The 17,205-nt window shown below is 43.4% G+C and overlaps 1 protein-coding gene across 1 annotated transcript in view; it reads right to left on the reverse strand.

Moving 5' to 3' along the window:
- The window catches only part of SCUBE2 (signal peptide, CUB domain and EGF like domain containing 2), a 70,853-nt gene that overhangs the window by 27,573 nt on the left and 26,075 nt on the right, over nt 1-17,205 (reverse strand). Inside the window, exons 8-16 of the mRNA XM_050955058.1 lie at nt 13,963-14,079; nt 12,732-12,854; nt 10,765-10,881; nt 5,398-5,520; nt 4,781-4,897; nt 4,065-4,151; nt 3,233-3,337; nt 1,861-2,016; nt 1,296-1,499 (exon numbers count right to left, since the gene is read on the reverse strand). Coding sequence (XP_050811015.1) covers nt 1,296-1,499; nt 1,861-2,016; nt 3,233-3,337; nt 4,065-4,151; nt 4,781-4,897; nt 5,398-5,520; nt 10,765-10,881; nt 12,732-12,854; nt 13,963-14,079 — 1,149 coding nt within the window. The remainder of the gene's footprint in view (nt 1-1,295; nt 1,500-1,860; nt 2,017-3,232; nt 3,338-4,064; nt 4,152-4,780; nt 4,898-5,397; nt 5,521-10,764; nt 10,882-12,731; nt 12,855-13,962; nt 14,080-17,205) is intronic.

Here is a 17,205-nt window from a genome sequence, read left to right on the forward strand (position 1 = left end):
AGGAATGGTTCTGCAAATTACAAGAAAATAAGTACACACATCCTCTCACATGGCTCTGCATGTCACAGTTCCTATTTACAACTAACTCATTACAAGTCTGGATGACAGAAAATGGTCGCCAAGAAAATCAGGACATAGTTTAGCCATATGAGTTCTGATTTGTTGTGTGCAATCAATCTACCCTCTGGTATTTCTAGTTTGCTCATTGCCATATTAGGTAAGCACTATTATCTTTCCCCTCCTTTCTCCACTAAAAAGACTGGAAAACTTTTCAATATTCACAGTCAGTGACGCACCCAAATCTTTGCCCAGACTTACTACAAAGCTACTAAGAATGAAATGAAACTTCCAGCTCATTTCTGACATTCCTGAGGAGTTTGGGTGCTGTGTACATCCAGCTCCCTTGGACCTGGCCTCCTTGCAAAAAGGTGTTTAACCATTAATTACATTTTCTTAATTTACATGAAATTCAGAGATGCTTCCAAGTTTTCCAGAGTTTGCACATCCAGAGCAGAAAAGGGTTGCTGCTGGAAGACGCACTAACAAAAAAATCAAATTTAGTTTGACGAGCATTTTAAAGGCTTATTGGTTTGCAACAGCAGTTACATATTGCATACACTGTGCGTCTTGAATTAGCCGTCATGGTCATTAGACCCCTATTAAGATAACATCTGACCCTTGTCCCTAAACCTTTGTTTTTTGGAAGCATTCATCACTGGCCTCATTATGGTGGCACCTGCTACTGCCAAGATCATTAAGATTTGCTCGGTGTTCCCCTATAAAAACCTGGCTTTCTGAGAGTTTATAACTTGGCTGTAAAGCGTCTTTGTCACACAAGGCCTCAACTAGCAAAGAGAATGTGATTTCATTAAAATCTGCTTTGGGTTGGGGACTAGACAAAGATGATATCTTTGCATATTCAGACACTAAGTGAGACTCACAGCAAAACTCATTAACATCATAATTAAAAAACATATTTAGTAAACTACAAGGACAATTAAAGATCAATACTATCCCCATTTCCTAACTCCTTATAGGCAATATGTCATCTACCAGGGAGTGCAGAATAGAGTACTTGCTCTACTTTGTTACCTCAATCACACATGCTCTGAGCCCAACATAAATTCCCACTGTGCACAAGATCTTACACCTCCTTATTCTGTTTTCCTTTTTTACTCTGGTGAAGCTCCCTCACACTCTCCCCATTCCTCAGTGCTCACCAGCCCTGAGCAAGATGCTGAAACAGATGCAAAGGGGTTTGTCCCAAAGTTAGGTATGTTACACACTATGCTTACCACATCTGTTATCCACACGCATTTGTCCCATGCCACAGAACTCCTGTAGATTCAAGAGTTTGGGAGACTTTTCAGCCACTTCATGGTCCATGCCAGAGAGACAAACATGGAATTGCTCCCTGTTGATTGCCTTCCGCAAGGTTCTAATTGTTTTGCGGAGTCTCTTCTCAGTCCTTTTTCGAGCACAGCTCAAATCACATGTGTCTACAAGGTAACAAGGATGAAAATTAGGAGCAGAGAACTTCAGCATAAATGACAGTTGCGAGAATATTTGGTTTAAAACACTGGTCAATGCAAACAACTGAGAATGCAAACTGTGTGACATGGGTGAAATCTTTAAGGAGAACACCAGCAGGCCAGAAGAAAATTAACAAACGGACAATTTTTAATGATCTTAGGGACTAGGCATAAATATCATACTTTCCAAATCAGTAAAATGAAGCTTCAAAACAGGAGATACTTTTTGTACTATTATTTTTTGCATAAAGATGAAAGTGAAAGAAATAAATTAAGAATTAAACTGCAAGAAGCCTTCCACTGCATTCTGGATTGTTCTCCAACCAACCTGTCACCTCCTTTTGGTTCGTTTCAAGCTCAAAGTCCACTGTGATAAACATTTCTTTAGTTGTCGTGGGTCTGCTGATGGCTCCGAGAACTTGCTTGCCAGAGCTGCATTTTAGGTTTACATAGTAGAAGCTCTCCATTACTGAGTTATGATTATCTGTATGAACAAAATTAAAGGAAGCAAAAGCTTGGCCAACTACATTACTGGACATTCACTACAGCTCAGTAAATATTTTGTTATGAAGACTGCTAGGGGACTAAATGATTAACTCCAGATGCTAATAAACTGCAAGCGACTGGGCTGCATCCTTGGCTAGTGTACTTTGCTGTAGCTTCAGTGACTTCAATGGACCAATAGCAACTTACACCAGCTGAGGATCTGGTCTCGCTGCGCAGAAGATACTGTCCACACTGAGATTAGAACCTTGCTAAAGCTACCAGATGGCTTAAAAGTAGTTGCCGCTAGCAGGGTCCTAGTGTACCTTTTTTGGCTTGTGTAAACATATTAGAACCATTTTCAGGTTTTCCCTGCACAGAATAGGTTAAACTATAGAAAAAACTCTAGCCTGCTCTGGTCTGAGAGTGTGTGAAAGCTATGGTAGCTTACCATAGTTTTTCCACACAACTGGGCCTGGTCCCAGTATGCACAAGCCTTACGGAGACTATTGTTTAAAGTTTCCCTAAGGAAACAAATTCAATTTAAGGAAACATCCTGAGCACATTTTGGCTTTGGGATAAATATATGTTCTTGCTAAGTGCGTAGTACAGATGATCACTCCTATTCTTTCAAAGCCAAACAAACTGACATGCTGATTTGATTCTTCATATTCAATCAAGTACAAAATTCACCATGATATGACCATGTGCTGAGTCCTCATTCTGCATCTTGTTTTCATTATAAAGTATATTCAGACTCATCTCAAACAGTGCCCTGTGGGCAGATCACATGGCATTCCTTGTTTCCAGCTGCCTTTACAGGCTTCCAGCTCATTCTTTCACCAGAAAGAAGCTGGAAACAAGAGGGAGGAGCCAGCCTAGTCGCTGTCTCCATTAGGATCTACTGCTGCATATGTGGAAGAGAAGAGAACCAGGAGCCAACCTTGGGGACCACAGTCATCAGAAGGAGAAAAGCCAAAGGAGCTTCTTCAATGTGGCATCAGGGACACACAGTATGATCATTCAGGTCAGGGCCCAGGGAGACAGAAGAGGCAGGAGATGTGACTGGGAAGAGGCATGGTCCATAGGATCAACAGGGCAAGGAGAGGCAGTTTGCAAAGTTCTCGGACTATTAAGATGCAGCCCATGCCATGAAAATATTTCAGAATCCCTGAATTACAGCATTAGCCTGCTTAACTTCATATATACATCCTTACCTGGTAATATCTGTTGCAGACCTTCTCGAAACATCTCAGTCTTTTTCAAACTACATTTTCCTTCATTAAACTTAAAGGTTACACTTGTCTTGATGGTTGAGGTATCTTCAGAGAGAAACAAGGAAGTGTGACTTTCAATGAGAAGAAGACTGGAAATACTAGGGCAATGTCAAGCAGGTCACTAAAATGACATTATAACCTGTAAAACTATCCATCACTAACATGCTGCTTTTTGTGTGTGCAGAGCTGGATACCAGTTTTCTTCAGCTGGTAAGTTAGTTCGTAACTGGAACTGGAGTAACAAGTTGGGATATACTTTATTTAACAAACCAGGAATAATAACGATCATAGGGCCAGGTCCTCAGCTTCACTGAACTCAAAAGAGATATGTCATTTAACACCAGCTGAGGATCTGTCTCCCTACATTTATCTATAGTAGCACCTTTCATCCACTTAGCTCCCAAATGCTTTATACATTTTACTATCCAGCTAAACAAACTATATGTTATATATAGCCAAAATATTTCCACCTGGGTGCCCCAAAAGAGGCACCTAAATCCTCAGCTCCGCTGTTCACCTTGGCTACTGACCCTTTTCTGTATTCTCATTTTCAGGGTGCAGGAATGTGGGATATGCTTGTGAAGCAGCGCCTGGACTTTGAGGAAGATCATTGTGTATGTGTGTTGTGCACACTCGGGTAAAGAGGAAGCAAAAATGAAGGTAATAAACTGTAGGAGAGAACATCACAAAAACTGAATAATATACTCTTGTTTTACACTGCCCTACTAAAAGAAATGAGCCACGTCACACAGCATGCAAGTCTAGTAATTACCCTGGCAAGTAGATTCATTTGTATTTTGCTGTTTTTTCTTAAGCTGAGAAGAGCTGCCACAGGTAAGAGTGTAGGCGTCTTGCATTCCTAACAGACAGATTGTACAGGTAGACGTTAAAGGCAGGAAGCAGGTTACACGCACAGACTGGGGATATCCACACGGGTTTTAAGACATTGGTAGTTTGCTGATCTTTATTCCCTTTTTCTCCAAAGTCAGAGCTTGGGGTAACTACCTGCATTTTTAAAAATAATCAATGTTTTAAAAGGGGTCAGATACAAATGTGGCTTTGCCCTCTTGTCTGTATGTGGTCCTTAACCAAAGGCTGGTCCTGTTTCCTGTTCCCCAGGACACGGGCTGGGAGTGCCATGCAGGCAGTATGCTCAGATGCAGAGGATGGAGTGCTTCACATCCCTGAACAACCTTGGCCAGTTGTGGAATGGCACGGACAGCACTGGGATTTCTATCATATCCTCTTCACCGAAGAGAACAACTGTTATGATCTGGGGTATCTGAGGGTAAAGTAGTTATACAAGATAGAAAAAGGGGGATTCCTAGGGCTCTGGCAGGGACCTGAAAATCCCCCTATAAACAGAAGAAGTTTCTCTTTTTTCATTACTTATTTCAGGCTTTCACAAGAGTAAGTATTGTTATTCCTAAATTCTCTACATAGCAGCACATATTGAACAGCCTTATGTTTTGTTCTGTTTGGACTTACCAGAAATCAAACGGACCTCGGAGGGACAGTTTAAGATGCACCTATCACTCCCATCACTCTTTATACAGGACAGCAATACTTTGGGTGATATATCATCAGGCATGGACCCCTCTATCTCTAAACAGGATAAAACACAAACACTCATGGGAGAAGTAAAACATCTGCATTCACAGAAAGACAGACTTGCAGCTACATCTGCCACATAACTAGTACCAAACTGCATCCATGCAATTAACATTCTGCACAGAGAGAAGTGGGAGGGAACTAAAAAAAAATTAAAAAAAAAATCACACCCGGATCAAACACCATGTGTAATTTCCTTTCACATAAAACTATCCCAGCATATTTTTTCATGCAGGAAAGCACAAAAGAGAATGAAAGAATAAGCCTAAATAAAAGCACAGAAAAGAAAGCACCAAAACCCCTCAAAGTATCTCCTGTTTTTCACCTGCTTCAACAATGGCCATCATGGCTGATTAAAAAGTAAAGCAAAAATCTAATGAAGGAAATAATGATCCATGTTGCTTTGTTGGATGGATCAAGATTTACAGCATTGCCTTGAGCTGCATAGCCTTCAAGCACACCCAAAGTATAAAAACATCTTCTATGCACCTTACCGACACAGTCCTTTTTATTCCAGTGTAATTTGTGGCTGGAATGACACTGACATTCATAATCCCCCGGTGTGTTCACACAGGTCTTCTGGCAGCCTCCATTGTTGATACTACATTCATTAATATCTAAAGAGGAGGGAGAAAAAGGCCTTTTTAAAATATTGGTCTAGTATTATTTTCATTCAGTGCTGAATTCACACAAATAAAAATTGGGTAATTGTGCACACAAATGCTGCTCTGTATAATTTGGATCTGATTCTATGGGCAACTTTTGAAAATCTGACTGTATATGCTTCTGCATTCCCTACCACCCTTTAGCTGATCAAAGTGGTTTAGTTGTGTGTTAAATATGCCCTAAATTGACTATGTTACAAACATTCCAGCCTGCAACGTGCTTCAAAAGTTAACCGAGCATTGTTTAAGGTTATTTATTAAGTTTGGAATAAAATCAGACGATAGGATACAAGATTCATACTGCCCATTTGTCTTAAACATTCAGAAGCATAAATACGTTGCGATACATTTTATCTCACTGTTAATGAGTACACGGAGGCAATACTCTGTCGCATATTGTTACCCCTTTTGGCTGAGTTCTTAGCTAATATTCAGGGCCTTGCCAGGTTGCTTCCAGTAGGGTGAGGAATCAGTTATACAAGTCAGATAGTTGTGTGTGTGTGTTTGTGCGCGCGCGCAATCCTGTTTAATTATAAAGAACATACACAAAGCCTTGTTTTCCTGAACATAGGGGGTAAGAATAAGAGGGTGTTGGGACCTCAGTTTCAGTGGATCTAGAACCTAGAGCTAGAGGGGCTCTGAGTCTCTAGTACTCCCTTGTTATCACCAAAGGAGATGGATGAAGATATCTCACCAATCCTGAAAGGTCAGGCTCCACAGGAAGTCCTATCAGAATGCCCAAGGTACGTGGTTGCCTGATTGGCTCACACCCACTACCGAAATCAGGAAGTGACCTGTATGGCCTGTCCGAGTACTATGCAGTCTCTTTCTGTTGTTGCTGCCTCAGACCCTTCTGTTGCCTGTCTCCACGCTGTGATCCGTATCCAACTCCCGCTCCCAGTTTCTGTTCTGCTCCTGTTCCTGCCCCTGCCCTCCGTTCCTGCCTTGCTCCTTCTCCATGCCTAATCCTTGCCTTATCTCGGCTTCTGCCCCCATGTTTCACTCCTGACCATTGGCTACCAGTTCCCAGTTCCAACCCCAGCTCATCTTCTGGCTACCAACTCCAATTCGATTCCTGATTTTGAGTCTGGTTCTGACCCTTGGCTAAACTCTCAACTCCAGCTCCACTCTGACCACAAGGTCTGATCGCCTACATGCTGGTTCCTAACACACTGGGTGCAACAGCAGGCAGTTTCCTGACTCATGATTCCCAAACAGTCCTGTGACCCAGGTCCCAAGGAGCTCTGTCTCTGCTCTCTCTTAGGGCTTGGCTACACTTGCAGATGTAAAGCACTGGGAGTTAAACCAGCCTTCGGAGACTGCAGCAGGGAAAACGCTGCCCTGTGTTTATGCTGTCAGCTGTAGACGCACTGGCATGGCCACATTAGCAGCTCTTGCAATGCCACAAAAAGCAGTGCATTGTGGTAGCTATCCCAGTGTGCAAGTGGCTGCAACGTACTTTTTAAATGGGATGGTGGAGTGTGACAGGGAGTGTGTCGTGTGTGTGTGGAAGGAGAGACAGTGTGTTTTGGGGGGCTGAGAGCGTGTCAGCATGCTGTCCTGTAAGTTCAGACAGCAGCAGACCCCCCGTCTCCTTCCTCCTCACACACTCTCACAACAGCAGCATTCCACACTAATGGTTTGCTTTGTCCCAGAGCAGATAAGCATGCTGGATGTCAGAAACAGAGCTTTGAAAGGGGATATCCGCATGCCTGCAGCCGATTTCAAAACAATGAGAAGAGTGGCCACTTGACTTCAGAGGATTATGGGACGTTTCCGGAGACCAATCACAGCGCAGTAATGCAACACCTCGTTCGCACTGACATCAGGGCCTTTCAGTTGGGGCACAGCAAGCTTTATGCTTCTTGTGGAGGTGGATTACCGGGAGCGGTCCAGCTGCAGAGTCCAGGCGCTCTATGCACCTTGCCAGTGTGGACACCTCAGGAGTTAGGGTGCCCAGGGCTGCTTTAATGCACTCTAACTTGCAAGTGTAGCCAAGCCCTCAGGGTCAGGGATTTTATGAAGTGGGTTTTAGCCCATGAAAGCTTATGCCCAAATAAATGGGTTAGTCTCTAAGGTGCCACAAGGACTCCTCATTGTTTTTGCTGATACAGACTAACACAGGTACCGCTCTGAAACCTATTTTTCTAGTTATCAACACATAAAGGGCCTTTTAACTGCTCCTTAGCCTGAAAGATAGGTGCTTAGCACATCCACCAGCTTTAATAAGGTCTGACTTATCTGTAGATCAAAGGCCCACTTCATGGCAGCCATTAACACCTTCCAGCATAACAATAATATACAGGGAAGCCTTTTAGTAACAGAAGGGACTTCTAATTTTCTCTGTTATAGTGGGTGGTCATATAATGATGTACAGTTAATATGGAGGAACTTTTGTGAGGACTGATATTCTGCTGGCCATTAGGGCATGTGGCCATAAGGGTCCATAGATAGGTTTCACTGCATATGACACAACACAGTATTCTGCAATATACTGAACAAACTTTATTGAATTAAGTCAAAACTCACTGAATTTAGGAGTTTATTCTATTAAAAGTGCCAATGATTACATACTATTGAGAGACTGTATGCATTTCCATGGGGGGAAGGAACCACAGCCCTCCAGGAAGTAAAAACAGTGGGAAATGGTCAGGCAAATTCATAAAGGTTGAAACACGTCAGAGAGCTACCACCACCTGGCCAGAGACTCATATTACTGGTTCAAACTGGATTCTCCAGAGAGCAGCAGACAAAAGGATTTTTGGATAAATAGCCTGAATTAAAACGAACTCAGCCCCTTCTTTCTGATCCAGGAAATGGATAGGACCTTGGTCCAATGAGGGACTCCAATCCTTAGGGAAGGGTTGGGAGGACTTGAGCCCACTTAGGCCCAATAAGACTTGGATGATGGTTTTCAGCTGAAGCTGTGATGAATCTGTGCCCACAAGGAAAAATCCCTATCTGGGATTGGGAGGACTCATTATCAGCCAGAGCTCTTATTGGAGTGTGGAGTGTTCTCTGGTGAGCTTATCAGCATCCATGTAAATTCTTCCACTGTTTAAATATGTTTTCTCTGTGATGTTACCCAGGCTTGTTTAGAAAGAGCTGTGTGGTAACTTAACTGTGTGGATTACACTGTGCCCCATCTCTGAGAAGAGAAGTGAAGCAGGCCTGCTTAGGTAGCCTGTCTTTTGCTGGGGAGGTCACAGTATAGTCAGGGAACTGTTTGGCTCATCAGAAGGGAGAGAGATGCAGGTCTCTACCCAAGAGAGGCAATGGCTGCAGAATTGGAAGCTTGAGAGACAGTGCCTTGGCTGGACCTACAGAGGGGAAATGCACTGCTCTGAACTGTGACAGCAATGTCATCATATTTTTGTCTCTCTCTGGCTGGGCTCTGTAGAGTTTGGAATAACCACACTCAAAGATGATAAATGAACATGTCTTAATTGGCATGTTTGCAACATGCAGCTCCTAGGAAGTCAGGTGGGCAGTCTCACCTCCTGCTGGCTACTCTCACTGACATTATTCCCAGTGCTATACATATTTTTTGTCTGCCCGACACAAACGCAGGTCTTCCTACCTGATCTCTGTAACACACACTGCAGAATCACATGCCACACCATATGAAATACGTTTCTCTTAGTCCTTCATTCTTCTTCCATTGACTCGAATGGCACAGGATCAAACCCATAAACAGGAGTTTTTATGTGAATGGCCAAGTGAAGCTATTTCCTAGAAACTGAATAGCATGCATCTGAAGAAGTGGGTATTCACCCACGAAAGCTCATGCTCCAAAACGTCTGTTAGTCTATAAGGTGCCACAGGATTCTTTGCTCCTATTTCCTAGAAGTGATTCCACTCTCACTGCAGCAGCATCTTTGTGAGTTTCCATAACAGCAGTGTCCATCCATTCTCCTGTGTTCCCAGTTCCCACTCCCCAGGGTAATGATGTGACTGCACTACCCTGAGTCAGGGGTGCATGGTACTTTACTACCAGCCAGTATGAACAGGGGTGACAGAATCAGGCCCCATGTTAATAGAAAGATGTTCATATAAGACTGCATTAAGTACAAAAGGGAAATGAACTTGGTCCTGTTTGCCACATTGCAAAACTACCACAAACCTGAGTATCTGTCTCTGCCTAAACAAGGTTCAGGACTGGAATGGCAGAGACGTCGCGGTCAGGAGGGGAAAATGGCAATACTGTGTGGGGAAGTCTGCACCGCATCTGCCTTCATTAGGCAAGACTCAAGCCAGCTGCAATTAGTCCCTCATATTAATAAGCAATGAGGTTGGGATTTTCAAAGGAGACCTTGGGAGTTAGAGGCCCAAATCTCATTGAAATGGGTGCTGGTTATCTAATTCCCTTAGGCTCCCCTGACAATCCCAGCCTAAATTCATCCCCATGGTTACAAGCACCCGATATGATGCAAAGGAGAATTGTGAAAATAGCAAAGTATTTGCATCATGGTCCCCAAGATCAAGCCTGCCCATTCTGCCTCATATTCACATATGTCTATCAGTGAACTGAATATATATATATAGACATAGAAGATCTTGCTCATATTTCATATGAAAATAGCTTTGTTTTCATTTAGTGTCAAATAACTCAGGCTGCTTCATATGAACATTCTGCAAGTTTCCTTGCTTCAGATGTCAGACCATGTCAACATATTGGTCTCTTTCACTTAGGGTTTCTTTGGAAACAGAAGTAAACAATTTAGGGCCAAATTCTTAGCTGGTATAAACCAGTGTAACTCCATGACTATTGTGGGGCTACACCAGTTTAGATCAGATGAGGATCTGGCCGTCAGGCTTGTTGGTAATGTGCATTTATTCTAAAGAAAGCCTTCAAAATAGCTAACATCATAATTCATTTAAAGCCTTTTCTTACAAGTTTTCAATTAGTGTACAGAGCGCCACATGAAATCAATGGGAATTTTTCATGTGGAAACACTGTTGCTTTAGTATCTACATGTGGAATGCCTCTGTTTGTTCTAAAATCATTTAAACTAGAAGACAAGCATGGAGGATTGCGTTTCATTTTTGGACTGTCTCCCCTTTTGAAAAACTGCCTGGAAAAGATAAAGGATACATTTGCTGTACAGGGTTTTAGACACAGGGGTCCCAATGACTTTAATGAGCATTGCTCCAGCACTCTGACAAACATATACACTAGTATCTTTTTATACTCACCTCCACAATGTGTGAAGCCATAGAGAGTGTATCCTTTGTTACAACTACACTCAAAAGAGCCTGGATGATTGATGCACATATGGTCACATGTCCTTTCAAAAGAACATTCATCAATGTCTGTAATTTTTAAAAGGATACGTTAGCGTCTCTTGGCTTGTCAAGGAAGCATTTATGAGCTAGCAAAGTTGGATATAGAAACAGATGGCTTTATATGACCTAAGCAAATTCTTTTAAAGCCATTAGTCTGTAATATATTGAAGTAACAACTTTCAAGAGAGCAGTTAGTTTGCCAAGTAAGACATTTATTGGCAAGTGAGTAAACTGAGGTTATATTTTTAATAGTAATGTTTAAAATAAATTGCTGCAAAGTTCTATTCAGTGCAAAAGACTGTCGGCAGAAAAAAAATACTTCGTCGAGGGAAGGCAACACAAAGTCAGCAGGAAAAATATTTTCAAAGTAACTTTCCATTTCCATCTGTCTTTTTACAAAACTGGGAGGCCAAATTTTTACCTCAACTGTGCATGTGCACAGTGGCGGCTCCAGGCACCAGCACTCCAAGCATGTGCCTGGGGCAGCAAGCTGTGGGGGGGCACCCTGCAAGTGCCAGCAAGGGCGGCAGTCAGCCAGCCTTCAGTGGCATGGATTCGGCGACAATTCAGCGGCTGGTATGCCGAAGCCGCAGGACCGGCGGACCTCCCGCAGGGGTGCCACCGAATCCGCGGGATCGGGGACCTCCCGCAGGCAAGCTGCTGAAGGCTGCCTGACTGCCGTGCTTGGGGCAACAAAAAAGCTAGAGCCGCCCCTGCATGTGCAGTGCTTGTTTTAGATCTGTGCTAGGCCTCTCACCTACCGACTGAAATACTTCTCCCGAAGGTGAAAAAAGAACAGGAAGCTTTGGGAATTCGTGCAGGTGAAAGGCGTCAGGCTGTTACCCCTAGAAACCCAAATGCTCTCCTTGGCTATACAGACCATGGGCTTCTGCAGAAGCTTCCTCCACCCAGCCCGAGCAAAGTGCCTCAGTGCAGTTCTGGAGGGAGCACCACCAGGGTCTATTCTTCTCTTTGTGCAACACCACTGGATACAGTTATCAGTAGGCCACAGATTCATCACACTGCACATCTCGGGCTTAAGGCTTATATGCCTTAAGCCTTTGTGTTTAATGCTGGCTAGAATGTCTTTGCTTCATCCACCTGAATTTTTCCTGGGCATTTTAATCATTTTGTATATCGTACACCTACACTGAATTTGCTTTTTTAGATAATGGCCCAATTCTGCTCCCACTGAAGTCAACCGCAAAGCTCCCATGGATTCCACGGGCAGCAGGATCAGAGGCTCTAAATGTTTATTATATTATCCTCAAAATAGCTCTATGCTGTTATAACAAAATATCAAACATGATGAGGGTTATCCTGTTCCATAGAAGTCTGTGGCAAAACTCCCATTGACATAAATGGGAACAGAACTGGAGTCTTACACCAAATTTGCTCTTTAAGGGATCAGGACCAAATCAAGCTACATCAAGTTTACAAGATTCTAGAAGTGACAGAAAAAACAGACAAAAGGAGATATAAATCCTTAAAATAGACATTCATGAACAACTTCCATCAGAAATCTTGGAAATCCTACATTTCTCTGGCAAGTTTGCACTGCATAAATATTTGTCCTGTTAAGTCTGATCTAAAAAAAGATTAGAAATAGCCACACTGGAGTGAAGTTTCTTTCCTAATAGTCAGTTCCATTTTCTGCCATTCTCTATTATTTTCAGATAACGATTCAGTGTACAGTGAACACCCTTTCAAACAAATCTCCCACTCCGATATCATGCCAAAGGCTTCAATTTTTAACAGCAACTTTAGAAAGACGAAATCATGGAAATCATTCTGGAGTCTACCAGCACCTCGTTACTTCAGTAGGTATCCAAGTCAATCTTATTTATTTTACCATTTTTGTCTCCCCATGTACATACCTTGACAAGACTTCTCATCTGTCAATAACTTAAATCCTTTTTTGCAGCTGCAATCAAAACTGCCAACAGTGTTTTTACAAAAATGATCACAGCCTCCATTGCTGGCCTGGCATTCATCAATATCTGTAACAGAAAAGTGATTAGCAAATAAAAGGAAGATGTTTGGTGTCCTTTCGTTGGTAGATACCAAAGACATACATGTTCTATGGATGAAACGGCTGGACTTGACTGGAAAGTTCTCTGCAGGGAGAGTCCGGAATAAGATTCAATAACTAAATCACCTCGAACTTTGGGAAAATTCAGATTCAGAAATGATCTTTGCAGTTCAGCCTCATTTCTATATTATTTCCTTTCATCTAACATACTGCTATCAAATTCACTTTTGCTTGAGCACACACATACAGGGGGCTTCTTCTTATTTCATCTGATTAGAGAAGATAAAGTCATTTGTCCTTCAGGAAAGCCTTTAGGGCCTTAAACTAAGCTTTTCTCTTTAAAGGTCTTAACTTTGTAAAAATTCTCTCTCTCTTCCTCCTTGCCAAAGCATTTCAGAAATTACAGACAGAAGAGACCTATAGGGTCACCTTACCCTTCCCACACCAATGTCAGATTGTTGAGTTCTTTGTCTAATCCTAAATAAGCCAAACAAAAGGGACTCCATCACTTTCCTTGGCACAAGTCTAACAGACCTCACTCTTGGGAATTTTATTCTAATGTGCGACCTACATTCTCCTTTGCTTGTTTTCAACATGTTATTCCTTGTTATATCTGCTTGGCACAGCATAAATAATTCCACATCCATCTTCATGTTTAGACCCTTCAAATGCTTGTTATAATATCAGGCTGACGGTCTGCTCCTCCATGGGGATATACACCTGTAATAGCCTGCATGCATGCCTTGGCACGTGGACTAGCAGGCTCCATTGTACCACCAGTGCATTGCTACCTCCTGGTTAGTAAAAGAGGCCATACTGGAGATCAGAAGGGCATCAACGGCAAAACAGAGATACTTTGCACTCATATGCTCCATATCCAGAACTGGTGCAACAGGGACCATGTGAAAGGGGATTTTGCATCATTCCCTGCCTCAATGCTTCCCTAGTGCTCTCCAGTGCCCAGATAGATACACATTGGCTTTTTCTCAGGAATGCTACAACTAGTTTCCCTTTGAGATTAGTGCACTTGCAGCTAGGTGTTTATACAGGTATGTTTCCAAAAGTGCAAAATCTACCTTTACATGTCTTTCCATCAAACTGGAGCGTAAATCCGATGGGACAGCTGCAGTGAACTCCAGTCGAGGTGTCTTTGCAAGTGCGGTCGCAGCCACCATTATTTACAGCGCATGTTTCTAACACAGAAAAAATAAAGCTAACATGTGTACAGAAATGTTGTAAGGGAAATAAGGTAGCATATGGTGCTAGTAGTGGCCCACTCCATTTCTATTCAGCTATATTGTATATTTAGAGAGGGAAGAAAATATCTACATTCCTTGTGTCTTCTCCTATCTGTCTAATTTATGTATGTACCAGTTTTAGCATGACGTCTGGCTGGGGATAGGCAACCACCATCCCTCCTCAAGCCACTTCCAACTTTCTGTCGGGCTTCCTCAAGGCTCTGTCCTTCTCTTTTCCCTGTACGTCTTATCTCTGGGAAATTTCATTCATAAACACAGATAGCATAGAGATGTAGCTTAATTTCTCTGCTTCAAACCTGTCTCCTTCTGCCCCCATTAAAATCTTGGAATGTCTCTCCAACATCTCCTCATGGATGCCATCAGCTCAAATCAACACGGCTGATAAAAAATTACTATTCCTGCTCCCCAAAGCTCTCTCTTCTGCCTTCTTTCTCAATCCCCATAGAGAACACCACCATCCTGCCTGTCAGTCTGGCCCATAACCTGGGTGTCATCTTTGACTCTGCTTTACTTTCACAAATCTAAGTGTCAGCAACCAGGGCCTGCAGCAGAGCCAGTCTCCCAACAAAATGAGCACAGCTGGCCTGTAATAGGCTGCCCAATTGGCTATGTGGCCTGACTGATTGGAAGAGTCAGTAGACTGACTTTTAAGACCAGCAGGAGATCAGTGGCTGTTCAGTGGTCGCAATAGTTCCTGTACCTGCTGGTTCCCAGCCCTGCTCCTGCCTCACCTCACTCCAGGTAACCATGTTATGACCCTCAGATCTCATTCCTGACCCAAGTTGAACTCTGACTGTTGGCTCTGGCATCTGGGAGCTGAAGAACACCTGCAGTCTGCCACAGAACCCCATAAACACCAGGCAGACCAAGACCATCAGGCTGCCCACAATCTGGTCATAGACGACAAAGTGTGGATCTTGACCAGAAACGTAAATCGAGTGGTCCATCCGCTAAACTAGACTACCATACCCAAGCCCCTTCAAGACTATAAAATGGGTGAAGCCAGTGGCCTTCGGATTATAGATGCCCAAGTCCTTGAAGATCCATCCTGTCTTTCAGATCTCACTTTTAAAGCCCTATATCGAGAAACCATACCCAAACCATTTCAATCCAGCACCCACAAAAGCCCGCAGACAGGAAAGTACTTGTCCCACTGGATCCTTGACTCTCAGCAAGTGAGAGGAAAGCCCCAGTACTCGGTGGACTGGGAAGGGTATGCTCCGGACAAGCAGTCTTGGGAAGCAACAAAGAACAGCCATGCCCTGGACCTATTATGAGAGTTCCATCGGAAGTACGGAGAAACCAGGCCCCAAGACCCTGTGAGGCACCTGCAAGGAGGGAGCACTGTCAGGCATCAAGGCTTGCAGCACAGTCAGTCTGGAAGCAGGACCTGCAGCAGAGCCAGTTCCTGAGCAGCCTTGCCTCTCTCCAGGTAACTCAGTTCTGATCCTTGGCTCTGATTCCTAACCTCTGACTTTGGATTTGCCTTTTGGCTCTGGCACCTGATTCTGGCACCTGAGCTCCAACTCCTGGCTCCAGCTCTCACCCTGGGCTCCAATTCCTGGCTACTGACTCCTGTTTTAACCACTAGGAGTGACTCCTTCTCTGACCATTAGACCTACTCCAACCACTAAGCACAACCCCCTATGTCCCAGTCAAAGACATCAGGCTATGTTTAATCCTGCCAATTCTTCCTGCATCGTGCAGGTGAATGCCTGGCTGCGAAGATGGTGTCGCCAGGAGGGCTTTGGCTTCCTCGACCACGGGATGCTATTCGAGGAAGGACTGCTAGGCACAGATGGTGTTCACCTTTCGAGGAGGGGAAAGGCCTTATTTGCGCACAGACTGGCTAACCTAGTAAGGAGGGCTTTAAACTAGGTTCGACGGGGACAGGTGAGCAAAGCCCACAGGTAAGTGGGGAACAAGACCTGGGAGATCGGTTGGAAACAGGAGGGAGCACGGGCTATAATGGCAGAGAGAAAGGAGGGTCAGGGCAAAGCTGGGAGGCAAGATCAAACCAGTATCTTACATGCCTATATACAAATGCAAGAAGTATGGGTAATAAGCAGGAAGAACTGGAAGTGCTAATAAATAAATACAACTATGACATTGTTGGCATTACTGAAACTTGGTGGGATAATACATACGACTGGAATGTTGGTGTGGATGGGTATAGTTTATTCAGGAAGGATAGACAGGAAAAAGGGAGGAGGTGTTGCCTTATATATTAAAAATGTACACACTTGGACTGAGGTAGAGATGGACATAGGAGATGGGAGTGTTGAGAGTCTCTGGGTTAGGCTAAAAGGGGTAAAAAACACGGGTGATGTCGTGCTGGGAGTCTACTACAGGCCACCTAATCAGGTGGAAGAGGTAGATGAGGCTTTTTTCAAACAACTAACAAAATCATCCAAAGCCCAAGATTTGGTGGTGATGGGGGACTTCAACTATCCAGATATATGTTGGGAAAATAACACTGCGAGGCATAGACTATCCAATAAGTTCCTGGACTGCACTGCAGACAACTTTTTATTTCAGAGAGTTGAAAAAGCTATTGGGGGGAAGCTGTTCTAGACTTGATTTTAACAAATAGGGAGGAACTTGTTGAGAATTTGAAAGTAGAAGGAAGCTTGGGTGAAAGTGATCATGAAATCATAGAGTTTGGAATTCTAAGGAAGGGTAGAAGGGAGTACAGCAGAATAGAGACAATGGATTTCAGGAAGGCGGATTTTGGTAAGCTCAGAGAGCTGATAGGTAAGGTCCCATGGGAATCAAGACTGAGGGGAAAAACAACTGAGGAGAGTTGGCAGTTTTTCAAAGGGACGCTATTAAGGGCCCAAAAGCAAGCTATTCCGATGGTTAGGAAAGATAGAAAATGTGGCAAAAGACCTCCTTGGCTTAACCACGAGATCTTGCGTGACCTACAAAATAAAAAGGCGTCATATAAAAAATGGAAACTAGGTCAGATTACAAAGGACGAATATAGGCAAATAACACAGGAATGCAGAGGCAAGATTAGAAAGGCAAAGGCACAAAATGAGCTCGAACTAGCTATGGGAA

This window comes from Gopherus flavomarginatus, chromosome 5 (genome assembly GCF_025201925.1).
Source record: "Gopherus flavomarginatus isolate rGopFla2 chromosome 5, rGopFla2.mat.asm, whole genome shotgun sequence".
NCBI classification, from domain to species: Eukaryota; Metazoa; Chordata; order Testudines; family Testudinidae; genus Gopherus; species Gopherus flavomarginatus.